Consider the following 23824-nt stretch of genomic DNA (forward strand, 5'->3'; position numbering starts at 1 on the left):
CTCTGAAGGTAATGAGTGTATTTCTATCTACTTTTAGTATCTCTTGAAAAAGCTATTGCTGAATGGACAGAAGCACTAACCTAAGAAATCAGCAACACACATTCTCTCCCCACTTCAAAATAAATAACGTTTTTTATGTTGCCTACTAAGCTTGAAGACCTGAAATCTAAGTGCTTTCTCTTGGACATGGTGAGTGCCAGAAATAACTACTTTAACAGCCTCAGAGCATCATTAAACCTTTAACGTGTTTTAGAAGCATTTGAACTTCATGCTCCTTACTTAAAAAGTTACTTAGAACTGGTAAATCAAATGCTGCTAAGTAAAACACTGTCTTGTAATTTACTGTGCTTACTATTAAGTACTTTTAGTTCAGATTTTTGGAAATAAGTTAGCAAACTAATTAATTTACAATGGCAATAAAAATAGAAAGAAATCCATTAATTATCATTAGTAAGTCGATACATTACTTAGGAAATTAGCTCTATTTTTATTACTAGAAATTACCATCAACTATCAAATGCCACTGTACCAATTACTTAACCTGTGTAAGGAACAAATTTGTAATTTACATTGAACAGGTATATTTTTTCACTGATTTTCTTTTCCCCTTTAAGGGGTTACTGCACTTACTTAAATAGTAAGTTGTAAGAAAGAAAACTAGACAATCAGGTTTTAGACACTATCAAGCACAATATGCTTCACAATTAAGACAGTAATTGAAAGTCAATTGGATGTAGGATCATGGGCAATGCTATCTGTTAACTGGCCTGATCCCAAACCTGTACAATTCCAAGCAGCATTTTTATTGACAATAGGAGCTTTCTAATCAGAATCTAATTCCATGCCTCAGGAAAACTTTCTTTTAAAATAAATAAATAAATGATTAAAAAAACCCAACCAAGTATTTAAATCACAAATCCATGTAAGGTGTTAAAAAGCCCAAAAGCCTGATCAAGTGCATGAGAATAATAGTGGTGGTGACGTATGGCAATGGTAAGGAGATGCACCAAACACAGTTACTGCTCATCCTGAGCATTAAAGAAACAATGGAATAACATCTCTCAATTTGTATGGGTTTTCATTTTTCCTATTAGCCTAACCTGATCAAGACTGATTATATAATAGGAATTGGATAACGTGAAGATATTCAAGTAACAAATCAGTTAGATTTTCTAATCTGTTGAATGAAAAAGGGAAGCACAGAAAATAAGATAGAAGTCTATTTCTAATCAATGTTTTTTAGCTAGGTGAGACTTCAATCTTGAATTTTTTAATATAGAATTATAGAAGCCTTCAGCATCAGCACCAGAATTTTAGTTCGTGAATTTTCATTCCAAATATACTTCTATTTTCTGACTTCAGATGCAAAAATCTCATTTCTTCCATGATTAAAGAATTCACAATATGGAATTCTCTATGTTCTAAACCTAACTCCAACCCCAGGTCCACAGCTTATTCACACTCCTATTAGCACCTAATTTAGATTCAAGTCCATATTCAACCACGGAAATAGCAGCCTAATTTCCTAAGATGATGCCCCTTAATTTGTTTTTAAACTGTGTACAAGGTCTTTTAAAAGGCTGAGTAAAATCAGGCTGAAGGGGTATACTGTTTCTCAGATGTCTCTTTCCCAAATTCATGTCTGTTTTTGACTCTTTGGTTGCATTAAGTTAGCCTATTATCTAAACTGCCTAGAGGCCTCTAACAGAGGAAGAAAAATAAGATGTAGATGAATCTTTTCATGTCGCTTTCCCCATTTTCCAAGCCTCAGGTGCTACCTTGCTTGCCCATTACTACTTCCTTTCTAATAAGTATGCACAGTACCACATACCTAATAAGTTTGCAAAACAATTAACAGTTTCAGCTAACTGAAAAAGAATGTGTGTTTATTCCCTGGTGGTATTATTTGTATACCTTGTACTGTAAACAGAGTAGAAGAATAGCCAACTGATACAAAAAGATAAAAAAATAGATAAAAAAGGACATTTGGTCCTTCTGTGCTCACAATACACTTTAACTGTGCCTCAGCAACTGAATTCTGTCATCTTCAGAACTGCTTCTTCTCCTGCAGAGAAAGATTTGGAGGGTAGTGATAGAAGAAAAAACTGAACATGAGCTGACAAAATGCTCTTGCAGCCCAGAAAGTCAATTATATGCTGGGCTGCATCTAAAGTGTAGCTAGTTGATCTAAGGGCAGAGATTCTCTCCCTCTACTCTGCTCTTCTAAGAATCCACCTGGAGCACTGAGTTCAGCTCTCAGAGGGCTGCAGCATCTCTCCTATGAAAACAGGCTGAGAGAGTTGGATGTATTTACTCTAGAGAAGGTTCCAAGGAGCCCTTATGAATGCCTTCCAGTACTTAAAGTGGACCTACAGGAAAAACTGAGTGTAGTAGCAGGATAAAGGGTAATGGTTTTAAAATAAAACAAAGTAGGTTTAGATATTTGGAAGAAATTGTTCACTGTGAGGTGATGAGGCATTGTACCAGGTTCCCCAGAGGAAATGCCCCATTCCTGGAAGTGTTCTAGGACATACTGAAAGGGGCTTTGAGCAACCTGATACAGCAGAAGGTATCCCAGCCCTTGGCAGGGATTTGGAACTAGATTGTCTTTCCAAACCAGACCTTAGTCTTAGTTTCAAGCTGGGACAGGGTTGTTTTAATTCATAGCACCTTTTAAGATGTTATATTTTGGTTTTAGGAGAAAAATAATGTTGATAGCACACTGATATTTCTAGCTGTTACTGAGCAGTACTGTACAGAGCCAAGGCCATCCCAGTTTCACAGTTCCTATTAGTGAGGGGTTGGGAGGGTGGCAGGGCAAGGAACTCAGGGTGGACAAAATCAAGACAGCTGACTTAAACTGGCCAAAGGAATATTCCATCCCATGTGACATCACGCAGAAGCAAAGTTTTGGAGGGGGTAGAAGTTCTCCCTCTCTTCTGCTGTTTGGGAACTAGCTGGGCCTCTGATGGTGGTTGGTGAGCAATTGCTTGAGCATCACTTTTACATAGATTCATACGTATTTGTGATAACAATTATTCTTTTCCTTTTCTCTGTCTTAGTAAATAGCTTTTATCTCAATCCACGAGTCCTACTTCCCCAATGGGAATGGGGGGGGGAGAATCTGTTTAGCCACCTGCTGGTTTAAACCATGACACCAGCCCATGGCAGGGATTTAGAACTAGATGATTTTTCCAAACTAAACTACTTTGTAATTCTATGCTTCCAATATTGATATGAGCTTCTAACAAACGTCTCACTAAAAGATTAATCTTTCACTCAGCAAACAGTGCCTGTTCTTCACCTAACCATCATTGATGGCTCTCCTGCAGGTATTCCCAAGAGAGAACTCCATGTACCTTCACAGCAGCTGAACATCTCCCATAGCTCATTGCAACATATTCCCAAGCACTATGGATTTCAATGATTTCTGTACTATTTACTTTGTTTTGCAGAGTTGAACCACTTTATTTTCATCCTCACAGAGATATCAAGATGTGTTCTGTATGTAAGTAGAAAAGCAGGCACATTCTATCTGAATATGCCTTGCACTTTCAACACAAGGTCAAGCCATTCACTGTTGGAGTGTAGAGATCATTTTTATGTATGGACCGTGCAGTAAACATCTTAATACAGCCTGCATTTGTGAAAAGCAATGTAAATAACGAAAACCACATATACTCTCCAACAAGTCGCCCTGCTCTAGGAGGCTGAAAAAGAGGACATGTAGCTCTGCAGCATTCCAAGTAAATAAAAATGACAAAAGGTAATGTGTTAAGTGCTAGAAGTAATAACATTCTTCACTGACATGCCACCTAAAGATTTCAGTGTGATTCACAAAGCTCCATAAAGATAGCAGAACTAAAATGCAGGTGCTTCTGACACAAAGCACTAAATTTACATACTTAAATTGATAACTAAGCTTGTATTTAAAAAAGGTAACTCCCATTAAGGTTGTCCATTACTAAAATATCATGCACTGTATTGAGCTATTTTAGGGGTATAACAATATATAATTTGCAATAACAGCTTTGGAACGTTCCCAAAGAAGCATGCATTTTATAAAACCAAGTTCATGATAGTTGTTTAAAAAAAAAAAAAAAGACTCAAATTATTACCAGGAACAGTCAAAAGATGACTTGCAATATCTTTCTAGGCACCACTCATCTGTTCTATCTTCTGCTGCAGAAAGTGAAGTTGTCAGGATATGTATCTTGCAAGCCAGGAAGAGTAGTGATCTGCTTTTTTCCAAAATGGAATTTCCCAAGAAATTCTTTCCAAAATAGGGAAAAAATATCGTGGTTCTTTCAAAAGTTTAAAAACTTCTAACAGAGCATTAACAAAATGATTCCCTGGAAGGCATCCTACTTTCTGTTTAAATGTCTGATGAGAAACTTTAATTCTGTGAAGGTTCTTCAACAGCCAGAAATCATACTCCTCTCCAAAAATGCATAAAAACACTGTAAGACAGAAAAAATAAAATAAGGTACATTACCTGTACTGCAGTTCTTCATTGCAAAGGAATCCACAGCTGCTATACTCTTGTTCCCATTAGCAATGTACTCCAATGAGATCCGAAATGGTTTCTCTATACGTCCAACTCTTCTTTGAAGCAGCACCCATCTGCTCTCATCATACAGCAAGAGGAAACAACAAAGGAGAAGACTGATAAGAAAGGCTACTTTACAAAGGCCAAAGCCTCCAGAGAAGCAGCTCCACATATAGCTGGACATACTATAGCCCCACCAGCATTCTCTCATGGTGCTCCTCAGTAAAGGACTTCCCTTCCCAAGGATTTTGCAAAACCAAGCTTCTAAGCACCAAGATTTCCAGAGAGCTCAGTGTGGAAACCCCAGCTAAATAGTAGCTCTTCTGCCACACTTTGCTCCTGGACCTCTTGCAAATGTCAGCCTGCTGCTTCAAGGAAGCTTCATTTTCATTGCAAAACAAGCTGTGAAATCTGTAGCACACATGCATGCCCTCTGTAAGTATCATTCCCCCTCCTCCTTGCTGGCAAAGGCAGTTACAGCCAGACTCAGGAAATGAGTCAGTTTCAAAGGCTTGCACTGTACTGCTGGTTCAGGTAACATACGACAGCACAACAACCAAACAATACCATTCCTCCTTGACACTTTTTTTTTCCTTCAGAAACAAACAAAAGCCCTACCAAGCACAAGGAAATGGAAAGGATTCACAACTCTGGAGATCAATAATTTTCAACAGTTGCCATAAGCAAATGAGAACAGAAGGTCTACATGACCTTGTTTTCTTTAACGTCCACTCTCTACTGTCTAATCACAGCTGATCCTGCAGCTCCATCTGAGACATCTTGCCAGCTAACACAAGAATGGCACCTAGATGCTTGGTTACCAGTGCATACACATCATCTCTGATTTAACTTCTAACTACTCTTATGTCCAGCCAGACACATTTAAATACAGGTAGTAAAAACATAAGTATCTGCCTTTTCCTGAATGTGCTATAACTCTCATCTGACTGTCAGTCTCACTTCAGTGCCTGGCAATGCTAAGGACAAGATTATTCTAGGAGTTATTTGAAAACACCTCAAAGACATTGCAGTCAAAGGTCACAGCCAACATGGGTTAATGAAGGGGAAAGTCCTGTTCAACAAACTTGATCTGCTTTTATGACAGGGTTATCCATTTAGTTGACCAAGGAAAGACAGATGTAATTGTTCAAGATTTTAGAAAAGCTTTGATGGAATTGGCATACAACTGGTGAGGGGATGTACTCAAAGAGTTACATTAAATGGGGTTACACCACATTGGTGACCAGGCACTAGTGAGGTTCCCCACAGCTTCTTTTTAGAGCCAGTTCTCTTCAGTGTTTCTATAAGTGATCTGGACATCTGAAGTGTCTACTAGGTAAATTTACAGATGATACGTGAATTGGGAGGAACTGTTGACTCCCTTAATTATGGGGAGGTCTTTCAAAAAGAGCTAGACACATCAGAAAGCTGCACAGTCACCAAGTGCACAAGTGTAAAAGGAGCAGTGCTGGACTCTGTACCTGGGATGGGGTAACCCTGGATATATGTACATACTGGGGGATGAGAGCAGCTGGAGAGCCTCCCTGCAGAAATGGATCTGGGGGTGAGGGTCTGGTGGTGGGCACAGCACAGGCTGCCCAGGGCAGTGGGCATCACCCTGATATTGGAGCTCAGGGAGCACTGGGACAGTACTCTCAGCTGTAGGGTTTGGGTGGTGCTGTGTGGAGCCAGTTGGACTCAGTCCTTATGCATCCCTTCCAACTTGAGATATCTGACAAATTTCAGCAATAAAATTACTATGATGATACTCTCTGGCCCATTTACAATTTATTTATATATATATATTTTTTTTTTAAACTATGCACAAGCTGCCAGTAAAAACACTTAATGACACCATTTGTGAAAGGATGCCTTCCAACAGCTGAAGCTGCTATAGTGTCCATCATCCATATCATGCTGTTTTGTCTGCTGCTGATCACTCACCATAAACACAGAGATGAGAAATTCTCTGTGAATTCATTCAATTCATTACTAATCAACTTCTTCATTTTTCTTTTCTGTTATGTGAAAAAAAAACCCAGCTCCAAGCAAAAAAAAAAAAAAAAGATTTCTTTTTAGCATATTGTAACTGCAGATAAACAAGAGAACAGGTGATTATAAAGCCTACTACAAAAAGTCCTTTATTACTTCAGCTGTACATTTTAAGATGAGAACAAAAACTTAAGAGTACTTAAGTATCAACCTTAAGTTGATACAAAGGACTCAATATGGAGCATTTTTGAGGAAGACTATTCTTGGTTGACATATTGGTCAGAAGCAACAAATCTAGTATAGATTTAGAACTAGATTTATAGAACTAGTATTTCACACTACCCTCTTGAAACATAAATGTTTACTTAATAAGGAACTCCTACTGTCCTACGTGGAGGTGACTGTAAATAAGAACACTTTATTGAGCAGGAGCAAGAAACCCATTGGAACAGAAGCTCGGAAGAAAACAATGTAGTTTATCCAGAATCCACATAGCAAGCAGGAACATCATTCTCCAGAAGTATGCCAAAATTTGAATGTTATTAAGACATACTTCCAAACAACCAATATAACACACATGTGCATGTCTCTCCCTGTCCTTCCCTCACTGCACCATTTGCACCAACAATTATTTGTGCCTGCTACAAGAGATGATCAATACAAAATCTCTAACCCTATAGCACTAATAGCTAGTAGAGCTTTCTTTGTCCAAGAAGCAGCAGACATTTTTCTCAGCAGAAACACAGCAGTGTCACTACACCCTGTTCAATGTGACAAAATTCCCATCAGGGAAGGAAGCTTCCAACAGGTATGCTAGGGACCTATACAAAAGTCCCAAGCAAGGGCTGCAAAAAAAGCCCAGACAACAGCTAACTGTTCAACTCATATCTGAGAACTTTTCTTTTTTCCTGTGCTTTATTAGGTTTATTTCTCCACTCCCCTCCAATTACAGCAAGAACAGCGAAACAAGACTGCTAAGTGTTATTAATCTTCATCTTTCACACTGCATCTTCTGCGTTTAAAGTTTCATCTTCAGAAGGTGATGCTTAGCATCCTCCCCTTTCCAATCCCCCTCATTCAAATGGCTAGCTCCATTTTTACTGAAATTAAATAAAATATAGCTTCAAAAGTGTTTTAAATGCCTAGCTTCTCTGTGCATGCATTATTTCTTTTGATGTCATCCCAAGTTAGGTATATTACAAGGATTAAGGATATGAATTTCCCTACAAATAGGATAGAAAACAGCCATACATCCGATTTTTGTTATGAACTACAGAAGCATCTATGTGTCACAAAAATTGTTCTCCTCAGTTTCAGAAGACTGATGGATTTTAATTCCAAGTACGCAGCGGCTCTCAACAATGATTTCCATTTCTGTGCTACTGCTAACCCTCTGGATAAATGTGCCAGGAGTTTTAGGAATTGCTTTTCTGAGTTACTGGTACAATAACTTTAGTTTGAAATTCTCAGGCCTCTCATAGTTTACCACGGAAACTTTATTAACTCCCAGAGCTGTTGCCAAGCAGGTGTTTTATTTCACTGCAACGCAAGACTGGAAAAGGGAGATTCACTCAAGTCCAGATTCATAAAAAATATATATATATTCAAACCACTTTCTACAACAGACTGCCTGAGATTCAAAGATTCACATGAAATGAACTCCCAAGTATTAGACCATTTCTTCGTGGACACAAAAATAAATAATCTGAACATGACACTAACTGGTAGATTTATTAGGAACACTAAAAATACCTACTGGATGGTCATTATACCCATGGTCAAACAAAGATAAGAACCGATTCTGCTGTCCTTCCATTGCAGAATATAGACTTTGATCTACACATCTTTCCTTACAACATCCTGAATTTAACAGAAACAGTCACTTGAAGATCCTTTAATACAGGTTTTCTGGCAATAGCAAGATCTACGTAGGTCACTCTGAATGTGACATCTGCTGTTTATTTCCATGGAAACTACAACAGATAGAAAGAGCACAGTAACACTATTTGATAAAGAAGATTCTCAGCTCCAAACCAGTTTTTCAACATAGCCATCAGGTATGCCTTTCCACCAAATGAACTTTCTATCACAAGAAAAACATGAGCTTACCAAGCAAATTCAGCAAACAGCCACAGAGAAGATTAAGGTGCTGGCACATCTAATTTATGAGAAGAGGCTGAGAAAACTGGGACTGGTTAACTTGAAGAAGGGAAAGCTCACAGAAGATTTTATCCATTATTTTAAGTTGTGGAAGGGTATCAAGAGAGCCAGACATTGATAACTAAGGAAAGGACAATAGGTGATGTGCACAGACTGGAATACAAGAGATCCCATTTAAAGACAAGAACAATATTGCTTAATCTAAGGGTGATTTAACAATGGAATAAGATGCTCAGAAACATTATGGAGTCACTGTGCTTGGGCATATTCAAAACCTGACTGGATACGGCTCTGGGAACCTCCTCCTGCTGACCCTGCATTGAGCAGCAAAGTTGGAGAAGTTGATTCCAGAGGTACCTTCCAACCTTAATCATTCTGTGACTGTGAAACCTCACTCCCGAAAGAAAATTATAGCGAATAACAGATTGTTCCTGTTATCCTCTGCATAACCTCCAAGCAGTGTACAGAGTGATGAATCAGACTGGTAAGCTGACAACTGCAAGGACAAATGCATCAGTTATTGTGCATATAGCTATCATCTCCACAGCCTTCAGCAACAAAGCCTGTTTTTTACCATGGCATCAGCCATAACAGCCATGATGATCTTTCTACCACAAGCAATAGATAAGACCATAGGTTAAAACTGTAATGTAATGTGTTAGGCTGTAGAGCAACAAACTATAATGCATTGTTTAGATGACTCTCAATCTTGTTTCAGCAGGCTAGAGCCACCCAAGAAAACTTTCACTGGTGAAAGAAGTTAGTTCATATCTAAAATCTGGAATAATCATAGATTTAGGCAAACATAGAGCACTTTTGTCTTCAGTGACAGAATAGCTCAGAATTGCAGAACCATATTTAGACTTCAGACAAGCTCAGAACTATACGTTAATTACAGAGAGTTTGTTACTTAAAGAAAGCCTGGACTATGCCTGGTGTTTCTCTTTCAAGGCTGTATCATTATTCCCCAAACCAGAAAAATGCTCCTGACGGAAACTGGTCACAGTACAAGGTCTGAATTTTCAAGTATCCATCACTAGACTCACTTACACTCTGGAAAGTGAAGTGACGCTAGAAACAGAACTTCCACAGCTCTGAAAGAGTTTGGTGATAAAACAGACCATGGTGGTCCTGCACAAGGTGAGCTGCTTCTCACTGACATAACCTTCTTAGTGCTTCCTTTGTACTTTCATTTGTAATTCAGTTTGCCAGTTGTGCTTTCCTCCCTCTATTTCACATGTAGTTACCTAGTTTTAGAAGCATAGCTCAGTTTTCATGGAAACTGAACTTCTAAGAGGTATTTATCATCTAGACACTGTTTTGGTTGGTCATATAGCATGAAGTTCCAGGAGGAACATATTACTGTTTAATATAAATCAATATTCTAATGCCATATTGCATGCTGCTCTGGGTAACACAAGCAGCAACTAATTGAAAGTGCAATTTAGGATGTTCTCTTAGAAGCAGTGAGTTCATAAAAACATGGGCTAGGTTTCTTAAGCAGAGTCTCAAGCCAAAACATCCATGCCCCCCATTTGTCTTCATGATTCTGAGAGTTTTTGAATCCAATCAATATACTCATACACATTGGGTGCCCTTTCATCATGCTGAAGAGATGTTTCAAAACACCAATTTTCAGCAAGCTTTAGGACTTGAGTCTTCACATCCCATATATAGCAAGAAACGTAGTGATTATTCCCCAGACTTCCATCTACATATAGAATATGGAATTAGTTTCTATGCTGGCAGCCAGCCTAACACCTCCCTTATCACTTATACCTTCAGGTGCACACACTGTAGGTTTGCACTGGCCCCTAGCATAGATTGTTTCATCTTTGAACATAATCCCAGCCTTGCTCTGATAAAGCCACTGTTTTCTTCCACACGGGCCAATTTGAAAGCAAGTCTTAATCGTATAAGAAGATGCAAACAACTAGCACGAAAAACAAACAAAGAAAAACTAAACACCAACACAAAAACCACTCTACAAAGATCCAATTCTAAATCTCAAACCTTACACACATTAAACGCAGGCTAAACGTATTTCCCAAACCACATTTTAATAAAAAGCTGTACATCCACTCTCTGGTCACAACGTGGCTTCCAGGAACAACTCTGATGAGGCTGAGACAAGATCACTTGTAGTCTACTTAAATTGTCCTTACTCCTTAAGAAAAAAGCTCTCTAAATTCAAGTTCTCTTGTGCTCTCCTATCTTCACTCTCCCTCCCCCCCCCAAAAAAAAAAAAAAAAAAAAAAAGAATTTAACAGATTTCTGATACCTAAGTTGAGTTACAGCATGATTTTATTTCCACAAATCTATGCTCACTGTCATCAGAAACACATATCATGGCATGGCTGGGAGGAAAATGCAATCTACCTAGGCAAGGACTTACTCTACCCTTGATAAAGTATTCAACAAATTTTGGGAAATGACAAAATTAAATACCAATAACAATGTCTGCAACAGAGTACTTCACATCAAAACCATATGTGGCATGATAAAAGGAAGTGAAAAAAACTGAAAGTTGCCTTTTGAGAATGAAATCTTGTGTAACACAGGATTAAATGACAAAATAATAATAACAATAATAATTATATATATAGATATAGATGTTCCTAGGAATCCAAAAGAGAATTTTCCCCCTTTACTAGATGCATTGGTGAAAGAACATAACTTTCTCTATCCTACGTGCCATTGTGTATGAAGGAGTTTATAGCAGGCTCTAATCTTGTCTCCACTTTGCTCCAGACTTATTTGCCCCATAGGAATTAATGGGTACTGCACAAATGAAGAACAAGACTTGAGTTTTTAGGCTATAGCAAACAGGAAAAATGTTTTCTGAAGACACCATTGTAATTCCAAGAGACAGAAAGAGAAAAAAAATAACACCAGCCATAGAAGGTTATTTTTTATGAATGTGTTGAAACAATACAATACACTGCTTTGTAATTGCTTTTAATTATCAATTTTAAATTCCAGCTTACTGACTTTAAAGTTACTTAAAAGACATCAGAAACTGAATTTGATAATCTATTCTCTAACATGACAACAAATAAAGTAATGTATATTAATAGAAGTCTTTATCTAGCATTAAAGGAGAAGGCTCTTGATGTGCAATGCAGAAAGGCTACAGTGCAAAGTCTTATCACTGGGCACACTGCTTGAGAAAGAAAAATGGTATGCATGTTCCTCTACTGATTTAAACCCCTCGTCCTTCTACCCCTTGCTATTGCTTTTGCATAGGAAATAAGTAATGGTTAGTGATAGGTTAAACACAGTTAAAACATAGTGTCTCTCAGACCTTTCCTATCCCCATGACTATTATATTCTACTAATTTCCAGAATGTTTCCCAACTGTTCCCTCGAATTGCCTTTAGAAAATCTTTAAACCAAGTGATCTCTGTGTCTGTGTTCCCACTGGCTGTGCAGAGCATCGTGGCTGCTCCTGTCTGCTCCACCACTTTCAGCTGGGTCCCCATGTAAATGTTTAGGAAGCCAGGAGGTAACTGGTCCTCTTCAAAACAGAGACATAGACACCTTTAATGAGGGACTGATCCAAACCTTTGAGGTCTCAGGCACACATGTAATTACCTCACCTAGAACTGGAGAACAAGATGATTTTGTCTCCAGACTACAATAGTACTGCCTCACTTGTACTCTACCCTTTCAGGATTGCAGTGCTGGGTTCTTTAGTACAGATAGTCTTTCTACAATTGTAATGCCTTAAGAGAAATTACAACAGAAGGTGCTTTACATTCCAGTGAGACACAAGTAACCCAGACAAGATATCTTTAAGTCACATTTATTCTTGGATAAACACAAAGTTTGCCATTAAGTCATCAGAGTTTCACTATTATTGGGATTTTGTCCTGTATTTACAGCATGCTACAAAAACACAATGTGATTGTATACGGCATCTTTTTTTTTCTTTTTTACAGAAAAGCTTTGAAAAAGTCAACTACATTATCCTGTTAACTTTCATAGAATTAAAGCACTGTTTTCTTAAGCTCTTTTCTGCATGACTTTTTCAAAAGTCAATGTTTCAAAAGAAAGTTTATACTAACCTGGTTGAAGTAAATTTCCTTCTTACATTTGAATGCTGAGAAGGACTGAACCAGGCAAGCATCTATCAAGAACTGCAGCCAGCCTCAATTCAACCTTATTTTTGTGTTTGCAAATGAGAACTTTTTTTAATGGAGTTTAATGAAGACAGAGGCCCTGAAAGAAACAGTACAACTCAGAGGGATGCAAGGAAGGGAAATGAGATTTGGCTGCTCGGTAGAAGACCAGCTTCTTTCCAAACAGAGAAATCTGGCTCCTTTGCACTGGAACGTGACCTGCACAATAGCAAGGCTATTATTAGTTTAGGTTTGCTTTTTTACGTAACTGTGAAATAGTAACCCAGATACTTACTGGAAGATTTTCTGTTCCTGACCATTCAGAAATGTTAACTGAATGCTATTCCATGCTAACAAACTTGTCTACTCAAAAGCTGTGTTGTTCAAGTGGTGTTTTGACACGAGAACACACTCGTGTTTTTTTGTTTTAAAGACAGAACCAATGGATTTTATACTTAGACAGTTCTCCACATCCATTAAGCAGTTTTCAGTTATTGTGGGAGGTCTACGCAGGCATGACATGACTAACCACTGCAGCAAGAGATCATTGCAATAGTAAATACATAGACAGTACAAACAGATATTCTTCACTCTGTTCATCTGACACTTGTCTTTTCCTGCTGCTCTCCAGTTACATTGTGTAAAGTTGAAAATGTTTTTTTTCCCACCTTCTGAGAAGATCTTGGCTGGAAGCACCCCTGAGGTGCTACAGTCAGTAACTGTATCTGAGATGTAGCATCAAAACCATTAAGAACAATAGTTCAGCATATATTTCTGATGCACAACGGCTCTTCAGTGTCATCTCCTTTTGTAGTCCTCTCCCTGTCTGCCCATGAGCTTGATTACATTTTCTTTAATGAAGCTAGTCCTGCCAAAAAATGAGATTTCACTCTATGAAACCAAATTGCAATAACTGCCTGCAGTATGCAAGCCAAGGTAGCCCTAGCAAAACTTAGCATTCATATAACCCATTACACCTTAAAATGCTTATGCAGATCCCACAGCTCCTTCACAAAGAAATCAAGTACCTCATTTTTCAGGTGGACGAAAAGAAGGCTCAGAAATGTTACATGATGCATTCAGTCACTCAATAAATAGATGGTAGAATGAGGATCAGAGATAAAAATTTATTATTCCTATGTCCTAATCCACTGCATCGTTACTTGTGGTGAGAGTAATTAAATTTCAAGCTTCAGGAAGTAACTTAATTGTCTTTGAGGATCATAGGGAAATTCCATTCTCACAACCCAATGTACATCATTGCATTTTTTTTTTAATTTATTTAAATAGTGAAAGTAAAACACTATCTGATGTTAATTACAGTCAAATGTGGCCACTACTTCAGAAAGACAAGACGTCTCTTCAAAGAGAAGAGTAGAGTGGTAAGGTACTCTGAAATAGCTGAGTTCTCAATAGCTGCGTCTAGGAGACCAATTAAATAGGAATCTTTACCTCCGTGCTCAGCAATGACTTTTCATAACACAACTAAAGGAAAGTATGGATATCATGCCTGTTCAACAGCTGTACACTGGAATTAGCACTTGGAAAATGTTAAGTTCAAAGGCTGAAAGAGTGGATGAAAGGAAAGTTTCTACTTGAGAGAACAGCTGTGCTCAACTCTGCAGCTATTAGGGATATGCTGCAATTATCTAGCAGCTTTAATAACCTGGACTTCAAACTCTAGTATCAATACATCCAAAGAAATATTCAGAAGGAACCCTTCTGAATTTTAAGATCAGAAAGATTTATGGAATATCTACTCCAGGCATTCCCACCCACAACAAGACAGCTCCAGATTCCTGTCAGAGGCTTCAAAAACCCATGATCTAAAATAAATAAAATTGAAGAAAAGAAGATACATATCAGAGATTCCCACAGACAAAGACTGGAAGATAATCCTCAGCAAATGCCACCTTTCCCCCAACTATAGCACTTAGTTGAAACAGAAGGGTGGACATATGAATCAGAGAAGATTCTTTTGCCCATTCTTGTGATTTGCATGGAGGGTAGGGTGTGCAGTACATGGTGCAAATAAATAAGTAAAAAAGCATGGTATGAGATTAATGGTTAAACGTCTCAAATCTATGCATGGGAAGCATGGGAGGAAGGGAAGCATGGGAGGAAATCAAAGGAGTGAAGAAGAAAGATGGACTTCCGGATAAACAAGCTCCTTTTCCAATTTAATTTACTTCCTTCAAACAGGCTTTTTAAAGAGATGATTCATTAGGAAGGAGAAGTTGAAGGGTGGAATGCAGAAAGGTCATGTCTGTTATTGCATATATAGAAGGTACTAGAACAGTTACATTATTCATCAGGAGAGGGATTCTCTGAATCATACGATTGAAATTTGAAGAGGGAAACACCTTTATGAAAAAATAAAAATAAAGAGAGCCACTAAAATATTTACCTCATCACTGTATTCAAAGAAATGCAATCTGCTTACTGCAGCAAACTGCACATCAGAGGCTGAATACTATTTAACAGCTGAAATTTCAATTTGAAGTGAGAGGAAGGCACAGCTTTCATTCAGCACTGCAGTAATCACTACAGTACCATCATAATTGATAACGCGCTCAATACATTACCAGATTTGGAACGTATGTGAGATTAGTACCTGCTGCATCTGTCCAAATACTAGTAACATTGGCTAAAGACAAAACTAGCTTTTGCCACACGCATTGAGCTTGTTTATGTCCTATAGATCTTATCTCCCCATTTAGTACTGTACAATTCCAAGAAACAGAATCCTAAGAGACCGTGAAGAATGCCCCAAAGGAAAGCCAAGAGTAGCTGTCCACATCTGCCACCGCCTAGAAATACATGTTTAAGTCACTCTCTGGGATATCAACTTCCCAGAAGTTGGAGCACAGAGATGTTTTATTCTGCATGGCACACATTTTCCTGTTAGTCTCAACATTTGGCATGTCCACTTCCTCTTGGCATAAATAGGAAAAGTTTTGACAGGAAACATGCCTAGAAAACAAACTCCACAAGATGCTTTAGCATAATTCATGGGCTTCTCATAGTCAAACAAAAGGTACCTAATCCAAGAAGCTCACTTTCTTGGATTAATATGGCCAGGAAAATTCAAGGTGCTTTTTCAAAGTGATTTTAAAACAGCATGACATTGCTGTCGGTCTTTAGTGTTTGACAATAACAAAACTGGGTCTTTGTATGGATTCTCAAAATACAGCAGTTTTTCTAATGTTGTTTGTTATTTTTCAAATTCAGTAAGACTTTTATTCATTTATTTCTCACATCTGTAACTACAACATTTGCTGGGATAGCTTGTGCTGGGAAGAGACCATGTGAGACAGCGTTCCAGAAAACTCAGAAACATGACCTCAGCCTTAAAGAGGAGGAAGGACTCTTGCAAGCTCACTCGCATTAAGCAAAGTCTGGAAATAAAACCATTCTCAGACTCCCTCACTGAGAGCAAGAGTGCAGTGATAGGTCCCTGCTGTGATGCTTCAGGGTGAATTTAGAAACACATTTCTATGAACTCAGGTATCATACTGTGTACTAGGTACCTGATGATATTGTGAGGCTAGATTGTTAAAAAGATCCAGCCCAAAGGCCACATTAATCAAAGTGTCATTTCCAGGTCTGACTTAAACCTTATTTTGAATATATAAATTCTGAACGAGTTTTGCTACGTGAAGCTGCAACAAACTTTGAGTGCTTCAGACAGCAAAGGGTGTAGGTATGCATAGAATCCATGCAGCTGACGTACCATCACAGAACTGTAGGGGTTGGAAAGGACCTCTAGAGATCATCGAGTCCAACCCCCCTGCCAAAGCAGCCCAGGTTGCACAGGTAGGTGTCCAGGCATCAGCTCACAGTTAAAATGAACTGGGGAGAAACACCAATGCTAAGTTACCTGACGTTAATCATCTGTTTCACATCACATCAAGATGATTGCTCCTACACTACCTAGGCTTGTTTCCTTACTATTCCTCCTCTCCTGAACAGGACAAAACCGTACTGTAATCTGAAAGCTGCAGGCTGACCTGGAAGACATGATGAATTTTTCAACTCTTTCATTCTACCCTTTACTACCACATGTACTATCTGAGCACTTGCTTTAGAGTAGGATTTTGCCTCTTTCATCAGAATTTAGATTTAGTGATTTTCAAGTCTCTCAATGACCTCTAATTTTCCTTAACAAACATAACCACAAATCTCTCAGACTGCGTATCTGACATGAACAATCAATACTGAATAAAAATTAGCCTTTAGACAGCAGTGACTCTCACCCCTACCCTAGCTCAAAGGTTTTATGCATTTTCAAGTTGTTCCTCAGTGAGCCAGCTTCTGGGTAATTAAGAGTTCAGATGCTTCTAAAGAACCCTTTTTGTATGGGTAAAATGTCTTAGGACATACTAAACTCTGACCATTGGGCAAAAATCCTGTCAGAGCATTCAAGCTATTGTATTTGTATTTCAGTCAGTAATTGCATCTAAACCACAGCATTATTGAATATATCCATATTACTCCTGGCTTTGCCATTAGCTCATACAAGAATGACTCTACCAGTTAAGTGCATTCATCTGACATGATGATCAACTCTTCTTTCCTAGACAGCAATTCAAAAATGTGCCAGACATGAAGAAAAAAAAGCAATGGTTAAAGGAAGATATTCTGAGGAAACTATACTACGGGTATACTTGAAACCTTCCATTGGTTGCAAGTCTTCAGGCTTCAACAAAGACAGTAGCAGTGATTTAGCCTTCCTGCTGCAGTAAGAAGGCAAAAAGAAACAGCTGAAGAACCACCAACCTGGGGCCTAAATGAATTTTCATGGGCCCCCTCCTAATGCCCTGCTCAATTACATCACAATCTGCAAAGACTCTTCTCTGTGTGCAGAAAAGAGCTCAGAAAGAAAATCAGTACAGAATATAAGAATAATGACCTCTTGGTCTAGTAATATTTTACATTCACTTGAAGTTGAAATCATTAAGAATAACAGAATTAGGATGCCTGGTCTTGCAGGAAAAGTGAATCTAGTCCAAAGAGGTTTACAATCTAAGAGAAGCCTTTTCCCTAACCCTTCCCTTCTACCTTTAAAAGCCAAGATTACAATACTGCACTAAAAGCCATAACAAATTCTCCTCGTTAGCAGTATCTAGTAAGTGCCTGTGTTTGAGATTCACATCTAAGTAAAGGCGCAGAACATGCCACAGATCCATCAACATTTCTGAAGGTGAATGAATAAAGTACTCAGAGAGCAGTGCAGCTGTTTCAATTAGAGCATTAACAGCCCAAGCCCTAAGCACTTGGTACTCCTGGAAGCTCAAGGATGGGCAGGGAACAGAGCCATCTTTATGGATTATAATTAAAAGACCAAGGCCAATTGCACATTATGTTCAGAGCAAACAGGCAGCCAGTGCTTTGGTTGCAGTTGATCGTTTTCTGTTTCAGCCTTCCAGATTTTTGTTTTTGCTTTGCAAATGTGAACAAACTCCTTTCAGAGGACGTCAACAAAAAGAAACTGTGGCACTCCTTCTCTGCTGCTTATCTGTTTTTCAGTTTTTACTTCACTAGAAAAAAAGCAAATACTTAAACATCTTCTCTTCCCCTCTCCTTCTTTTACAGAAACAAGTTTGAACCATGAAGCACTTAATGGATGCAAAATGTTCCATGTAAACCATCACTCCCTTGCAGTGAATGAGACATTGAATCTACATAATATGTTTCACGTCTGCTAATGTGAGCAAGAATTTGCCTTAAAACTGTTGTTACTCAGACATTTAATTTCTCAAACACCAACCATTAAACAGAAGATAATAGTGTTGGCTCTAAGACATACACAAGAGATTCCCTCCCTGAGGGAATTACTGTTCAACCACATTCAGTAGAGGGGACAAATAAACCAAACTGAATTTTACTGAACTCTGACTAAAAAGTCAGTTTTATATCCCTCACTGTAATGGTACACCAATATAATGTAGTTACTTCTGAACTGAGTCCTATCAGAATTTTAGCAGAGCACTACAGCATGCTTCAACATGAGATGCAAGAGAAAAACACCTTGCAAGTCCTCAACAACACTGAGTAAAACTTCATGATGATTAGCTGATATGAAGGTGGAGAATCAGAGATGTGACACAGGAGCACACCACAGAAGACTGCTAAAGGCTCAGAAATTGCAGCCTGTGTTCAGAGCTGTGGATGTGGCAACCTCTGTGAGCAGCAAAACCTACTAGAAGAGAGGGCAGGCCGTTCCCTGCTAGAAGCACTGAACACAGCCTATATAAACATACTCTTTGATGTAACTCAGACACAACTCCTATCAGTAGAAGAAGCACTTCCCATTCCTCCAGTAACAGGAGGGAAAACAGCTTCCAGGCATGCTTTTAACTTATAGGAATAGCTTGTGTAATGTATGCACAATAACAGGCCGGAGCACGTGATATATGAGGTGAGGCTGCTAGACATAGGATTGCTTAGCAGGGAGAAGTACTCTGCTTGGAGCAGGGGTGTTGGACTGGGTAATTTCCTGGTGTGCCTTTCTTCCTCAATCATTCTGCACACGCAGAAGATGCTCCATTTGGCTAAAGATCTCTGTCTTCACTGCTGTTCTCTTTAACAAAGCATGCTGAATTACTGATACTATTGGATCAATGACACTTGAGGCTCAATAGCAGCCACATAATTTCTCTTTTTCAGCTATATGCTCAGATCTTCAGTGGTATGAGCCTAATTTGCACTGTAACAGGACACACCAATAAGAAAACACATATTATTAACAGCTTACTGAAGCAATCTTTGCTTTGCTCCTCTTGATGTAGGCCTTGAAAATAGCCAGAAAAGCATCAAGTTACTCCTGAAATTTCAATTGAATATTCTGAACCTTGCTTCACTCTGAAATAAATTTGACAGGGAAAGAACAATTTTATTGTTGAGTGTGTAAAACTTAAGTATCAAGCAGCCTTTCCCCTCAGACCCTTTTAGACATCTGGCCTGTGCCTATTTATCTTATACTTCGTTTCCTTGGCACTATTTTCTGTGAATAGGAAAGGAGGGAAGGAGGAGAACAGTTTATTTTTTCTTGTTATTTTGCGTTAGCAAAGGGCAACATTCAAAACTGAAAAATGCACCCATTTGTGTAAACAGGGCACAGTCACAAGCTAAGAGTAAGAAACACTGCATGCTATTTAGCATTCCTTACAAGGCATGAGAAAATTTCGAGAGCATTTCACACACACACAAAATAAAAGAATTAAAAGAGTGATATTTAGCTAGAGTGGAAAACTAAGATGCACAAATTGTAGTCCACAGGAGACCTCCATTCTATTGTTGGTCATTTGCTTTTTGCTTACATATCTCTATGAATAATCCTGTATTGAGAACCTCCACAGAAGGATCTGTTAAGATCAGAAATAACACAACTGAAACTTACAGGCATGGATCAGAAATCTTATCTAAAAATGCCAGAGAAAAAAAAAATTACTAAACCAAAAGTTATCATAAAATTATGATTAAATTTAACATCATCACTTACTCAGGGAAATAGGAGGTGAGGACAGGATGAAGAAAAAGGAAAAAGGAACGCAGAAAAGGTGAAGATAACAGATTAGGCACACAGGATATAATCTCCCAAAATAAAGGAAACTGTAGAACTGGGTGAGACTACTGAACTTTGGTTCATCTGAAGAGAGTGCGAAAAAAAAAAACAATCCCATTACAGTGAAAGAGCAGAATGCCATGGACTGACTAATGCCCCAGCTCTTGCTAGTGATTGTTCCCTGTTTTATGTTCCTAATTTTGAGTCATGTGTTTTAAGTCAGCCAAAAGCTGCTGGTGATCAAAAGCTGTTTGATTCTAACAGCTTTTTAAATTCAAAGAGTACAATAGGGTCAAAGCCTTCTCCACAGTCTTTTAATGTATTTTCTTGAAAGACTAAATTCTGTTAGCGATGGAGACAAGACCGCAAGGTTGAATAATACTGTTTTTAAAAATTAAAACAAAACCAACAAAACTGTCCAATCTCAATTACCAACAGTGATACAGGGGTTTTTTTTGGTTTTTTTTTTTTACCTTCTGAGGACAAACTCTGCTTAGATGTCAGACCACAGTTTCAGTTTTCTAAATTTTACTAAAAAATACAGTGCATGTGAAAATTAATATTTTAGTTTATAAGAACTATAAAATTTACTGAAAAGTTCAGTAATTCTTCTTTTTTAAACTTATCCTAAAGAAAAGATAATGACTATAGTTTATGTTATGCATCAGCAATGAAGACAAAGCGTCAACGGAAACGTGTACAGGGCCAGGGCAGCTGAAGTGACAGTCAAAAGAAGACAGGTAAAGCAGAAATGGAAATAATCTAGAAACGTGAACAAGTGACATGAAGAAACCTAACTCCTACAAACATGGACTCATGTTTATGGGATGTCTGATGAAATACAGAAGGTGAAGATTAATATTCTCACCCTGACTATTCCTTCTCCATTTCAAGGTGAGGTTCTTTTGAGAAGCATGCTGGTAACGTGTACTAGATGTCAAGACTAGATCTTTTTCTCACCACTAAAAATTATTCCTGTAGTTTACATTCTAAACATACTGGCATTGCAGTAAGACATCCCAGAATAAATGGAACAGTCTCAAAAGAGGATAATTCCACTTTATACATTAAAAAGAGCTAAAAATGTCAGATGCATACTGAATGCCTGCAGTGTTTAGAGTTATGTTTGAAAAGTAATGAAAATGGCCATGATTCTGCTTCTGAGCAGATTTAGGTTTACAACCAGCTACACTCAACAGCAGCAAACCACCACAAGTCGGGCAATAACAAACTGCATGTATTAGCATAAATTTCCTTTGTAGGTTCAGACCCCTATCTAAATTCTTTTTTCTTATCTGAATGTATTTACCTAATCTTAACCCTGATCCAAACTTTCTTGATGGGGCTTTTGGTGCGCTGTAACAGAGTTCTCTTCCAAGTGTTTTCCTCCATATTGATAAACTCTTCATCTTTCTCCAGCTGCATACGGCAAAGAACTACAGTTGAATCATTTATACTCAGCAGTAAGTTTCTGCAGGCAAAATGTATGAAAACAACAGGTGGCCAGAAAAGTACCTTTAGATGTTCCTTCAGTTCAGCCTGCCACGGAAACAAGTGCAAGCTGGCAATATACAGCAGCTGTATCCAGCTCGTGTTAAACACTACAACTTGAAACATTAATTTCAGCTGCTGGTAGTTCTTGCTGGATGTGCATTTGAAAACTTCTCCTTTAACAAGCCTACCAATAAACCAACAGGGATTCCACTAGCCAGTTACCAGGGAAAGGCTCTCAACAGCATTTCCCAATCTTGCAGTCTGGTGTGGAATTAGAAATGAAGTCAACATTACTAACAGAATTCAGTCCTTCAAGAAAATACGTTAAAAGTATCAGCTGAAAACACATCCTCCTTTTCTGAGGAAGACAAAGGAAAGTTGCACTGAAAACAGTGCAGACGGCCCTCAGAGTCTGGATAAGAGAAAAAACTCTTCCAAAGAAGGTGAAAACCTGAGAAAATTCTGAGATACAAAACAAAAACAACAAAAAACAGTAAATAGTTGGAATCATTTTCTACCAGAATGCCTCTATTTACAACTGTGAAAATGAAGTGTACATTACATATTTGATTATTTAATTGACTGAAATCTTGATATGATAATGTAAACTTTGTTTTAAGGTGTATTAACTTTTGCAATGAACATAGAAATGTTGAAGTACTGAGAAGACTGCATAGTTACACAAACATATCAGTAATTCAAGCTTAAGTGCTTGTGTCCTATCCTTCTGGGTGACTAACTTTGGGAATAACGACATCCAAAATTTCCAAAAGGGGACAGAAAAAGGTTAAAGGTGTATTAAATATGCATTTATCAGAGTGTCACAGCATGAAGGAGTGTATTGAATGGCTCCAGTCAAATACATGCAACAAGACGAAGACTGATTTTACAACGACCTAAAAAGACATTTAAAAATGGTCCTCAAAATAAGGAAGAAGCATGCAGTCAGACCTTGATGCTCTAACAAGGTCTGAGGCACATTTGTCTGGAAAACAGCACAGAGACTATGAAGATACCTTGTCCCAAAGCAATCCAACTATTCAGAGGTGTTGTGAAAAGGAGCCACATTTCCTTTCTCACAATCAGTTGGAAAGAATTGACATGGTCGCTTCTTGAATTTCCATTAGCTAATCTGTTTCAATTTGAAAATCCATTCAATCTGATGATATTTCAGCAGGTATTATTTGAAAGAAGAAACTAACTTCAAGAAAGTTTTGTGTAAGCTCTCAGCCTACTTCCATCTTCTTCATCCTAGTTGCATTGGACTGACAAGTCTCAACCTGGTTACTGTTTCCAAAGCAGTTATATACTAGTGGCAGCACTACAAGTATTTGGTCATTGCCCACCAGTCTGCTCTACTATGACCTTAGCAGCAGCTTTTATTTAGAAGCAGAAAGCAAGGCCAGTATCCAGGATCTCTTTATCCCTTGACCTATCTACTCACATTGCAAACATGAGTGCCAAGTCAGGCATAAGGAAGCACAATCCTCTCAAAAACAGACACTTAAGTTTCGTGGAACTATACTTCATTTGCTTCACTCACATAAGAGCCAGACAAACGTTTATACTTTATAAAATGATACCTAGGTTCGTTAAGGGTTATACTCCAAGTTCACCAACTTATTTTGGCATCTTCTACATCCTTCTAAGATCATTTTCAAACTACGACTTACAGAAGAGCATTATAGAGTTCTTCAGTTTTTGGCACTTAACAGTCAGATCCTTGCAGCTCCCAGCAAAAAAGTTACTGTGCAGGGAAGTATCGCTTGTGATGCTGCGCAGAGCGGCTGAAAGAGCAAACGCTCCTATGATATAAATTAGCTCTAATTGGGATAATGTCCTAACCTTTATCTGACACTAGTGCAAGCCTTCACTTAAAAATTTTATGTAAGAAATTCTTTTGTAGGTAATACAGAGCCAATCCTTTAAACATCTCTCTCC

General features: G+C 38.2%; 1 protein-coding gene across 1 annotated transcript in view; it reads right to left on the bottom strand.

Annotated features, from left to right (window-relative positions):
* The window catches only part of ALK (ALK receptor tyrosine kinase), a 272781-nt gene that overhangs the window by 88101 nt on the left and 160856 nt on the right, over positions 1 to 23824 (bottom strand). The window contains exon 5 of the mRNA XM_065739616.1: positions 4496 to 4623. Coding sequence (XP_065595688.1) covers positions 4496 to 4623 — 128 coding nt within the window. The remainder of the gene's footprint in view (positions 1 to 4495; positions 4624 to 23824) is intronic.

The sequence above is a fragment of the Cyrtonyx montezumae genome, unplaced genomic scaffold, assembly GCF_038088225.1.
Source record: "Cyrtonyx montezumae isolate F1298 unplaced genomic scaffold, pur_monq_1.0 scaffold_24, whole genome shotgun sequence".
Classification (NCBI taxonomy): Eukaryota; Metazoa; Chordata; class Aves; order Galliformes; family Odontophoridae; genus Cyrtonyx; species Cyrtonyx montezumae.